The following is an 11,938-nucleotide window of genomic DNA, read 5'->3' as shown; positions in this document are numbered from 1 at the left end:
CAGCTAGGTAGTATGGCCCGTCATACATACGTCTGTTGACCTCATATGTGACTTTTGGTGCCTTTCTTTCAGGACATCGTTGAACACTGGAGATTGGGCAAAGAAGTTGATGTCATTTTGAGCTCCTGGAACCCCGAAAAAGGCGTGCCAAATCTATGTATCAAAAGATGTCACCGCTTCCAGAATGATACTTTTTGCTCATTTTCTGTCCCCATAAGCGCCTTGCCATGCACTTGGACAGTTTTTCCACGTCCAATGCATAAAATCAATGCTTCCAATCATCCCAGGAAAACCACGCATCTCGGCCTTCTTCAGCAGCCGTTCCAAGTCCATGTTTGTAGGTTTGCGGAGGTACTCAGCGGTGTAGATAGATTCGATTGCTCCGCAAAACCTCATCAGGGACTCAAGAATGGTTGATTTCCCCATCCTCGTTATCTCATCCACTTGGCCTGCAGATGCTCCATATGCAAGCATCCACAAGGCAGCAGTAATTTTTTGCTGAGGAAGGTGACCCATATCACCAAAAGCATCATTCTTTTGCACAAAGTAAAAATCATGGTTGCAAACAGCAATCATGATTTTGTTAAACAAATGTCGTTCCATTCTAAAACGACATCTAAAGTACGTATCAGGGAATGCACTATTAGGGACAAAATAATCGTCCAAGAGTTCCATACCTCGTCGTTGCCTACTTCTATCAAGGTTTCTGGAACGGCTGGGCCTGCAGATCTGAGCCACAACTTGGATGACTCGACGGGAATGTAAGGCTCTGCCCATTCTTACTTCGTCATCTCTCCTTCTACGCTCCTCATCCTCTTCCCTCTCATTTTTTGCCCCCTGGTGATTGAACATTCCTTCTGATTGGTTAAACAATTCTTCCTCTTTCTTATCGAGTTCCCACATCATCCTTGAGGAAGAAGAAGACATTGTAAGAAAGAAGCAGAAACTATGAATAATGATACAGATTTTTGTGAAGAAGGAAGCAGAAACTATGAATAGTGATAGAGATCTTGAGAAAATTGGTGTGAGATTTGTAAGGATGGATGGTGGATTATATAGAGGATTTAGAAAGGATTAGGTTGTACATAATGCCATATGGCATGCCGTCATTCGTTAAAAATCTGATAGAAATCTATCCTCAAAGATTGTAAACAGATTATGACACGTGGCGCGACGTGATTGGTTAATAATCTTATCAGAAATCCATCACCAATAATTGTATTTTCGGATAATAACATGTGGCATAACGAGTACGATTAAAAAATTTATCGGAAATCCATCCCCAATAATTGTCTTTTCAGATTTTATGACAAGTGGCGCAACGACAACGATTAAAAATCTTATCCGAAATTACAAATAAATTTATTTTGTATTATTTAATAATACTTCGGATAATGACACGTGGCGCAACGAGAACGATTAAAAATCTTATCCGAAATTACAATTAAAATTATTCTGTATTATTTTATAAATAAAAAAATACTAATATTTTATTGCCTATTGCCAGGGCTATTGAAGTATAACGGTGGATATGCAAATGCTATTGCCAGGGCTATTACTGTTCATTAAGAGCAGTTACTGTTCATAAGGTGGATTAAATAGTGCATAGCCTAAGGGGAGGGCTCCAACGCTGAAGTTGCTCTTACAATGATGAAAGTACACTGAGATTGCATGACGACGTGAGTTAGAACTTCGTCAGTGAGAATAATCTAACATCTAATCTAATAAAAATCTATCATTTGATAAAAATAAAAAAAAGAATAATTATAGAAAATATTTTCTCATTTAATCCTAATTTAATAAAAATAATACCATTAACACGTTCATTTTGTTTTTTCTAATGAGCTGAATAAAATTAATAAATAAATAAGTAAAAATAAGAGTGCGATCAGCACAAGAATGAGAAGAAAGAAGAGTAGACATGTAGAAAAGTGGGGATGGAAAAAGAAACAGAAAACAAAAGAAAAATCAGGAACCGCCTTTCCGAAACCTTACCAATTCTAAAATTTAAGATTATTTTCTTTTATTTAATATAAATAAAAGTAAAAAGCAAAGGAAGCGACCCAGTCAAATCAAACATCCAAGATTCAGAATTCAGTTGCTCTTCTGCTCTTGTTTTAATTTAATCTAAATTCTTAAAAATACTAGTGCGACTTGCCTCGATTCGATTCGATTCGTCTCGTCTCGCCTCGCCTCCTACCTCCTACCTCCAATCTTGTTAATATAATTTTTTATTTTTTATTAAAGATGTTTGTTTGAATCTGTGAATCTCTGTGTGTGGAACTCTGTGAACAAGGTTTTCGAATTTTAAGGCACCAAACACCAAATCACTCACAAAATTAAACAAACAAACAAAAAACCAAACTACGAAGCCAGATCTACCATGGTCATCAACGACAGACCTTCCAAGCGCGCCAGGAGGAGGGTCACCGCCGATCTCCCCGACTTTTTCACCTTCCCCTTCCCCCAAAACCACGAGGTCGAGCCCCTGCCCTTCCGCGACAGCGTTCGCCGCTTCCTCATACGCCACGCGCATGTCACGTGCCCATCCTCCTCGCTGTTCCCTTCCCTGGTGACGTCGCAGATCTCGCTCCGGCTCGGGCATCCGGGCGACCCGACCGCCGTGCTTCCCTTGGACGTGGTGGAGGAGGACGTCACCCGCTCCAGACGATCCGTCTACTGCGACCAGTGCCGAGTCGTTGGTGAGTCCACTCACCCACTCTCGTTCTCTCTCTGTTATTGATTAATTTATTAATTAATAATTATGTTTAGGATAATGTTTTACTTAACGTTGGTTTGGCAAAAATACAAACACGAAGGTTGGAGTGGGCATCCGGTGTGCAAGAAGCGGTACCACTTCATAATAAGAAGAGGGGCTGAGAGCGGTGAGAATGAACAGATGCAGAGCAGCGGCGGCAGCAAGTGGTGCAACTCTATTAGTGCCACCACCACGACGGCAGAAATGGATGCTGTGGAAGAGTGGGCGTATATTCAGCTTCATGACAACACCCACCTCCTCCACGCCGTCATTCACTCCAATGGCTTCGCCCACCTTCTCACCCTCAACGGTAGACAAGGCGGCTCAGCCATTCTCTCTGGCCGTCATATTTTGGACTTTTGGGATAGGCTATGTCTAGCCCTCTCCGTCAGGTCCTTAATTCTTTCCTTTTACTTTGTTATATTAATCTCCAAATTACGTTGATTTGCAGATCAATGGGAAACTGAATTGCATTACTTGTGTTGAATTTGGAATTACATTCGACAGGAAGGTTAGCGTGATGGATCTGTCCAAGAAGTACGGGATGGAGTACCGAATGCTGCACGCTGTCACCAGCGGCCGTTCTTGGTATGGCAATTGGGGTTATGAATTTGGTGCTGGGAGCTATGCTCTCACTCAACATTCTTACCAAAAGGCAGTGGATACCCTGTCCAGCTTGCCTCTTGACCCTTTTCTATTCCAACCAAGGAAACCCCGGACTCGCCTCCAGTCTGTTATTGCCTTTTACCAATCTTTATCCAATATCCAACTCCTAACAATCAAGGATCTTTTTACGTTTATGTTGAGTCTCAGCCATAGAGCCCGTGTGCATACATCATCTAACAAGAAACCCGAGCAGCAGTACCCTTCCAATGCTTTATGTGCGTGGACGGTCAATGATGTCGAACAAGTGCAGCAAGCTATGATCAAGCTGCTGCTTGCAGCAGTTGGTACTGGTGGGGTTAGCTGGGTGTCAAAACGAGCTCTCAGGGGTGCATTGTACAAGAATTCCTCTCTGGAGCTTCTTGATTACTGCCTTAAACACCTAGGAGGGAAGTTGGCACCCAATGGTATGGTAGTTAAGGCCCGATTTAGTCCCGCTTCAGTTGACGTAGAATACAGGTAATTAGAGACCATCATTGTTTGGTTCAGTTGCTTTTGTCAACTTAATACATTCTTTGAGTGTTGTCCTGACATTAATTATGGTAACAGGCTTGAGTCATCAAGTGTTCAAAATGTTGATGGATCTGAGTCGGATTTGAATTTTCCCTCAGAAGAGCAAATCCTTTGTGACCTCAAATTTTTATATGATTCCATTCTCCACCCTGACACCATGCTAAGTCATACACCCCAAGTGATGAGGGAACGCATTATCGATGCAGCAACTAAGCTTCTTGATTGCAAGCAATTCGTGAAGGACTATAAGCCTTACAAAATGGCAGAGGAAAGCTCCTTTGGGATTCACCTCTGGTGTCATGTAGCGCTTTCAGACGAGTCCAAAGATGATTTTGTCCTGCCTCCGGAACTCATTGTCTTGCCCTTGAGTGCGACAGTCGCTGACCTTAAAAGGGAAGCCACCACAGCATTTCAGGAAGTATATGCCATGTTTAAGAGGTTTGAAGTAGAGGAATTGCTTGGATATGGCTCCATAAAGGATTCATTTACAGTAAAACTTCTGCTTGGATCATGTGGCTCAATTCCATTGAAGGGAGATGCCTTGCTAAACATGGGCTGAACCGTTTCCGGATGGAGAGAGGAATTGAAAGCTGGACCGTTGATTGCACATGTGGGGCCAAGGATGACGACGGGGAGAGGATGTTGGCTTGTGATACATGTGGTGTTTGGCAGCACACCAGGTGTGCCGGGATTCATAGCTCTGATGAGATGCCTGCAAAGTTTGTTTGCATGAGATGCGTGAGCCAAGAAAGCCCAAAACACCCATGAACAAGCCAAGGGAGTTAGCAAGAGTGTTTCTTTCTCCAACTCGGCTTGCGGAGCAAAGCACCTGACGGTCCCAGCGTGGCATCTGACGTGAACATGGCATTCGGTGTTGGTTGATTTGTAATTGTAACCTTCTGTACAGTTAACATTCGCTAGTTTTTGGATGGGGGCAGGTTTTTTGTCGTCTTAGCAGTTCCTTGCATGGCAGTTCCTTGTGAACTTGCCTCATCGTGAACCTTTTATTGAGAAAATTTCTCTGTAAATAGCTGAATGGAGAAAGAAAAGGCTATTTATTCATTGTGTGCCTTGCAAAACTTTGTTTGTCGTGATTTTGAAAAAGGTAACTGATCTTGAAAGTTGCCCCCTCATCCTCTTTGATCAGAATTCTTATCTGTTTCCTCCGACTCTGTCAACACTACATTTCTGGCTTCTAAACCAGTGGCATGGGGTTCAGTCCTTGAAAAAGAAAGGTTTCCAACAGCCGCACAGAGACTCGTGTACTTGGTAACCACTTCCTCATACGCGGTTAGCAGTCTTTCGACGTCTCCAACTGTCAAATCTCCAGCCTCTTTGTCCACACAAGGGTAATTTGATGAACCTGTAGTTTTCAGCAGAATGTTTAAATCATGGTCGAGAGTCTGGAAGGGTAACTAGCAGAAACAAAATAACAAAGTATATAAACTCAACGGATAAACATATTTTCACAATGGTGGATGCATTTATCTGTTACGTATGGATTTATGGATTGGAATATGACACCAAACTAAAAATATACGGTCCAAAGCTCCAATTATTCGAGCATACAAAAGCAAAAATAAAGCATGCGGCAGTGACGAAGTCAGAAATTCTGTCAAGGAGGGTCAAATCAAATTATGATAAATTGACCTTATAAATGAAACTTGCTTCAGAAAAGATCACAAGTATCAACTTAATTAGCATAAAAATACTCCAAGTTTCTAGCCTTGGTATCGTTATGATTTAATTAATTAACATTATAGCAAATGATGCTTTCCAACAATGGCAGAAAGCAATCATGCCTATGCATTTTGGTGCAAATTCGAATAAAAGTAACTGGATATGAGTATGAGGACAAGAAATTTAGTATCTTTTATTTGATTAAGAGGCAAAGAATGATATTATGAAATTATGTATTGGACCCTCAACCATGAGCAAATTACATTTGTGAGGAAGGTCAACTATAACTATAAAAGCCAAGCTACATGAATATAGCACATATAAATACAACATTTACAAATTGTGAGAAGGGTCAGGGTCATATGACCCTCCTAGGTTTTAACTGGCTCCACCAGTGGCAAGTGATATATTATTTTGTTGTTTGCACACCGTTATACATTGAAATTCATCTAACCCAATCCAATCCAATGCAGCAAACAAAGCCAAACTAATATTGGATTACCAAGATAAGGAATCAAGGTTGTGAATGAATCACATGTTGAAATAGATATCCTCATTCAATTACATACTTTATGCAACGAAGGTAGATCATTGATTAGTCATGCCTCATGAACGTAACTCTTCCCTTCTAGCTTGGTAGGATTGGAATGGATTAGTTCCCTACATAACTAATCCATCTTCTAACTTCAACTTGGACAAGATTTTCAAGTTGATATTCATTTTCTTGCTTCAACATACATAGAATCTAGTGAATTATGCAAACCAACCCAGTCCAATCCAAAAAGAGGCCTTAAAGTTATCAGGCAGTGTTGATTAATGCAAACACCTCAAAATTAAGGACTGACGAAAATGTAACATTTATGGTGCGTTTGGATGAGGAACTTTAAAGTTCCATGGATCTAAGGGAAATTTTTTTAGGAATTTAAATAGAGAGACTTCAAAATGACTAAATGCAATACATTTGAGACAACTTTCGAATGACTCCTTGAAAGGTGTCATTTGGAAGTCTTTTGTTTAGCGTCTTTGTAGTGCATTTGTAGTGTTTTAGTAGTAGCTTTGTATTGCTCTAGCAGTTAATTGGTAGTGCTTCTTCTCATGCATTTTTAACAATTGAGTCTCAAGTTCCTTGAGACTTTAAAAGTTCCTGAAGACTTTGAAAGTTCCTCATCCAAACATAGGGTTAGGAAAATGAGTTATAGTTTGAACCTTACCGCTTCTTCCTTTATAATGCGATGCCGCTGATGAACCAGGATCTGTCTGGCCTTGTGAGGTTGTCATTTCTTCCAAAGTGTGCGTGGTGCCCTTTTCTGTAGCATTATTGTCAATCTTGCAGCTTGCATACTCTTTTCAAATTCAATTTCATCAATAGAAATAGATTTAGCATTTAACTCAAAAATAAATGTTTTGGCCGAGTCAAGATTGGTGAAGTAATAAGCCGGTTCCGACACAAGTTTTGTCTGCCTTCGATATAACTGAATAAATTTGAGGTTGGAATGCAACTGTGGAGGATTGACCTGTTAGTGCAAAGCTGAAAGAGTTAGTAAATAGTGATGTAGCATATGGAAATCAAGCTTTACAGCTAACACAGCACTTCTTATAAAACATGAAAATGATTGATCAACAACTAGCATCAAATAAAATATCTCACTTAGATAACACAAAACGACTATGAACACCAATTGACACCTTATGACCAACTAAAACACTCTGATGATGCTGACAAGGCAATCAATAGTAAGGAAAAAAAATTAACATTTAACACACTCCAGGACCAAACAAATGAGGTAATAAAACCAAATATCTTTAGGCATGTACGATGTGACCTCACACTGTTAAAATCTGAAAAATTAAAACTGGCATGATTGACAGAATGGCTTATTACCAAGGGAAGCTTGCCTTGATCATGACATATATAAGGACAGAAAGGAAGTCATCAGCTCCTGCTAATACATGATTCTCTGACATTGATGCATTCAGCAACAGATTGTTAATGACCTTGCAACAATTCATAATACACAGAAGCTTTTCACGAGGGGCTTTGAAGGCATTGATTTTCCGCAATTCTTTTTCTGCAAGCTGAGTAGAAAAGAGAGAAGTTGTGGCTAGTCCTTGGTTCTTACAAGGAATAAGTACAACATTTCTATATCAAATAAAAAAAATTTACAACTCTAAATTGATAATAAAAGGAAAATAGAGAAGCTGAGTAATGCAGTTATAAAAGATCTTGAACAATCTAGTTCTCTGGATGACCATTCATCTTCATAAAACCAATCCATTCAAGGGGAGAAGGATACTATCCAATATTCTCTGCAATAATTCCTACCAAAGAATTTCTTTTCAGATTATTTATTATCTCTCAAACCACACATTCACCTCCAAAGGAAAACAAAAGGAAAGAGCAGAAGCAGAAATTCCTTTTATGATCAATATCGGAAATGGCTGAAATCAAAAGGCGCTGTTAGGATTTAAAAAGTGTGACTGCATAGATATGTATATATACACGTATTTAGCTTGAGTTTTCAAGTCTGATGCTATGCACATTCTTTCATATGTTAGTTTCGTTGTGTATCAGGCAGGGCAACAAGGCTGTTGTTTGGTGCACATAATTTATAAAGAATTAGAGCAGCTCTGCTGGAAAATGAATTGCAATTGAGGACTACTAATCCTAAGAAAATGTGTCTGCTGAAGTCACAATCACTCAAATTCAAAATACATGATGAATACATTCAGTCCTGAGCTGGGAACGAAAATTATGAAACTAAACCTCATTCAGTATTCCAAGGAAATATAATCATTGAGATAAAAGTGAAAATGTGAGCCTAATTGACATGTCTTTTATGGTTGATTTACTTATTTAAGAACAGCCAAGTATTTAGCTGGAAGTCATCACCTTCAAATTAATATAATGACCTCTACTACAGCGCTTGGTAAAACAGATATAATAGAATAACCTTGTAACTATGAATACTAAATCTAAAATGACAAATAATATACAGAACATTGTATTAGCATAACTAAATGGAACTAAATAAGCACTAAGAAGGAATGCAGTGCCAGCAGTTCCAACAATCAGTGCAAATGCAGCACACACACCAGCCCTGAAGCTTCGTTGCGCAGAACTACTGGAATATCCAGATGCTCAGGCTTCAAGAAGGTCTGCAGCAAGTGTATTTTGTGCGAGGTTTCAAGGTCAATCTTTGCATCCTCGGGTGAAGAAGCAAAGGTCCGGGAAAACAACTTTGTCATGACATATTTCTCCAAACCCTGCAGTAGCCATAGGCAGACACACTCCAAACTCAATATTCCACATGTTAAAAAGATAATTTGGTTGTACATTCTACATTGTCTTCCCTTAATTTGTTAACCAAAAGGGATGCGATGTAAGGAGAAACTGATTATTGGGTGAAGCGAATTTTGAAATTCTTAAGAAGACCAATATAGACTGAACCAAATTCGTCCACCGTGTTTGAATTGAAACAAACAAGGAGCGAGTTACAGTACCTCCATTGCACAATTGACTTCCTCATCAGTGGCACCTGCCCACAAAGGATGATCCCTAATAATATCTTCCATCTTTGCGTAGAATTCCTGAACCTTTTTGCCATCACTTTCAGGGTTGGCCGCGTAAAACGACAAGGAAACGATAAAACTGAAACAAATATAAAACCAAACAATTTAAATGGTGATTCGATTCGATTCCATTGATTAGGGTTTAAGTTTCAGGCAGTACCTTTTGATAGATCGGACGAGATCGAGGGAAGCAGGGTCTCGCATTCGATCGAGAAAGTCGTAGAAAATAGCGGATGAGGAGGATGAGGATGAAGAGGACGAGGATCCCTCCGTTCTCTCTTTTGGCAATGGACCAATTCAGTTTCAGAGGAGCACTGCCGCCAAAAAAACCACCGCCGCCGCCGCCATCACTCTCTGTCTCGAGAATTTGAACAAGAAGAAGAACAAGGAGGAGGAGCAGCATAGTCTTTACCAGCGTATTAGATTAGCGGTTGATACGACCAACCACCGTTGAAGGAGAGAGAATTCAGAACTAGGAAGAATGTTAGGTTTGGCTGGCACGTGACACACACACTTTTACTTGCGGTTAAATGTTAAATACTACCTTTTCTTTCGGTTTCTTTTGCTTAGAGCAGTTCCACCGGAGGTGGACTTGCCCAGCACCTAGTCCAAAACATGGCCTGGCACCCTATCCAAACCCTGCAGCTCGCAAAACAGTCTGGCACCTAGCCCAAGCCAGGTAGCAGGCCAGCCTATTTCCGATAGACCCAGAAGCCGATCCAGAAGGCTAGCGCGTGCACAACACTTGTGACTGGGCGCGAGTAGGAGACAGCGTTGCAGGCGGCGGGGCCCGCGTCTCAGGCCCACTTGCGTTCCAATAGATGAGGGCTACGTGGCCCTCCTCAAAGTCGTTGGATTTCTAACGGCTAGTTTTTGTAGGCCGTTGGATTTCCAACGGTAAAAAAAAATTAAAATTTGACTTTTAAAATGGACCGTCCGATCACAGATCAACGGTCCACGTTTTTTTCACCAAAAATAAAATTAAAAAAAAAAAAGGCCCAACGATTAGAATTTTGACCGTCGGCCACGTGGCAGCTGGTTGGCTGTTGGATTTGATTATTTTTCAAATCCAACGATCCAGATTAATTACAACATTAAAATTCATTAAAAATTGTGAATTTTTTTTAAAAAATACAGAAAATTTTAAAAAAATTAATTTTTTTTTCTATAAATACCTAATCCACATCTTCCACCTTACACCACATTTCAATATTTTCTACACTTTCTACATTTGAATATTTTGTACACTTTGAGAGAAAAAAAATGACTTCGTGGAAGCTCATTGAAGATGTTACATTGTGTGAATGTTGGGTTCACACTACTCATGACCCGATTACGGGTAATGAGATGGATAAGCGAGAAATGTAAAGTAAAATTACGAAATCGTTTTACGATGTACATGGAAAAGATGCCAGATCTAGTCAAGGTCTTCAAGGTCGTTGGAAAAAACTCAACGCATCCTTTACTTGTTGGAAAAACGCCATCTCTCATGCTTCTGGTAATCTGCGTAGTGGGACAAGTTTAGCGGATCAAGTAACAATATTTTTATTTATTTATATGCATTCCACCCACATCAATATTTTAATTTATTTAATTTCTTATGTAATTTCTATGTAATTTCTTATGTAATTTATATGCATTCCACGCCCATCAATATTTTAATTTATTTATTTGTGTTACACCCGTATTTTTTAATACTATCTTATCCCACATTTTTATAGACACTACAAGCATAAGCATTCTACAATGCAAAGAACCGTAACAAATCATTCAACAAATGAGAATGTTGGCAAATTGTCAAAGATTGCCCTAGATACAAAATTGTGGCAACCGGTCCAGAAGTTGTCATGCACGGTATGGGTCTACACAGTTTGCTAGAAGCAGACACGGCCGAACAAGAAGCCAACACATTTGAAGACACGGAAGGGACGCCTGAAGAAGTGCCAGAGACCCAACCGACTCGGCAGTCCCTTAGGCCTCAAGGTAAAAAGGCATCAAAGAAAAAAGGTAGTTCTTCCAAAAATGACTACACTAAATATATGGAGGAACTTGCTCGCCAAGGTGAACTAAACATGGCATGGGAAAAGGCTAGAGATGAGGAAAAAGCTACTGCTATGGCAGCAATAATAGCAGCTACTGAGACTCGTGATGCGGCGGCTGAGAGACAAAGAAAAATAATTAATCGAGAGAACGAGATGATTAGAAAAGCACTTCATCGAGAGAATGAGATGCTTAAAGAAGAAAAGATGGCTCAAGCAGATCGTGACACTATGAACCAGTCTCTAGTAGGACTGTCTCCGAATTCAAAATATTTTTGGACATTAGAAAAAAGAGATGTCGTGCGAAGGAGGCGTGCAAGAGATGCCGAAACAAGTCAAGGGGGTTCCAGCTACAGAAATCCTAGCAACCAAGATCCTAGCACCACATATCCTAACTCCACAGACTTTGTATAATTTCGTATTTATTTGTACTACTTTATTTAATTTGTTATGTAATTTCTTAACATTTTTAGAACTTTATTTAATTTCTTATTTATTTTTAGAATTTTAATTAATTTCTTATGTAATTTTTGTACTTTATTTAAATATTTGAATAAGATTACATAAACTCACCAAATTAACATTTAGAAAAAAAAACACCAAATAAAATTACATAACCTCACCATATAAACTTAAAAAAATAAAAAACACACTAAATAAGATTACTTAAAAAACAATACACTTTATTCTTCAACCACAAGCCTTATTTTAATTA

The 11,938-nt window shown here is 39.4% G+C and overlaps 2 protein-coding genes across 3 annotated transcripts; one reads left to right on the top strand and one right to left on the bottom strand.

Moving 5' to 3' along the window:
- Positions 1 to 2,241: 2,241 nt before the first annotated feature.
- Positions 2,242 to 4,996, top strand: LOC125473279 (PHD finger protein At1g33420-like). The gene is given in 5 exon segments (XM_048575870.1): positions 2,242 to 2,702; positions 2,820 to 3,150; positions 3,266 to 3,880; positions 3,971 to 4,455; positions 4,458 to 4,996. Coding segments are annotated over 5 exon segments (1,995 nt in total). The 5' UTR covers positions 2,242 to 2,383; the 3' UTR covers positions 4,703 to 4,996.
- LOC103956585 (vacuolar protein sorting-associated protein 9A-like) lies at positions 4,971 to 9,691 on the bottom strand. 2 transcript variants are annotated; one of them, XM_048575871.1, is made up of 6 exons: positions 9,345 to 9,691; positions 9,116 to 9,263; positions 8,708 to 8,878; positions 7,511 to 7,690; positions 6,826 to 7,128; positions 4,971 to 5,297 (listed from the first exon to the last, which is right to left on the bottom strand). In XM_048575871.1, exons 1-5 carry the CDS (start codon positions 9,386 to 9,388, stop codon positions 6,889 to 6,891), a joined length of 783 nt encoding a protein of 260 aa, XP_048431828.1. In that variant the 5' UTR covers positions 9,389 to 9,691; the 3' UTR covers positions 4,971 to 5,297; positions 6,826 to 6,888. The 2 variants fall into 2 exon arrangements, with proteins under 2 accessions (XP_048431828.1, XP_048431829.1); XM_048575872.1 differs by lacking the exon at positions 4,971 to 5,297 and having other exon boundaries at positions 6,987 to 7,128; positions 7,497 to 7,690; positions 9,345 to 9,690.
- Positions 9,692 to 11,938: the final 2,247 nt, after the last annotated feature.

Source organism: the organism of the source record quoted next, unplaced genomic scaffold, assembly GCF_019419815.1.
Source record: "Pyrus x bretschneideri cultivar Hongxiangsu unplaced genomic scaffold, Pyrus_bretschneideri_v1 Contig81, whole genome shotgun sequence".
Lineage (NCBI taxonomy): Eukaryota > Viridiplantae > Streptophyta > Magnoliopsida > Rosales > Rosaceae > Pyrus > Pyrus x bretschneideri.
Note: the sequence above shows the minus strand (reverse complement) of the source record. Positions and strands in the feature narration are given on the sequence as shown.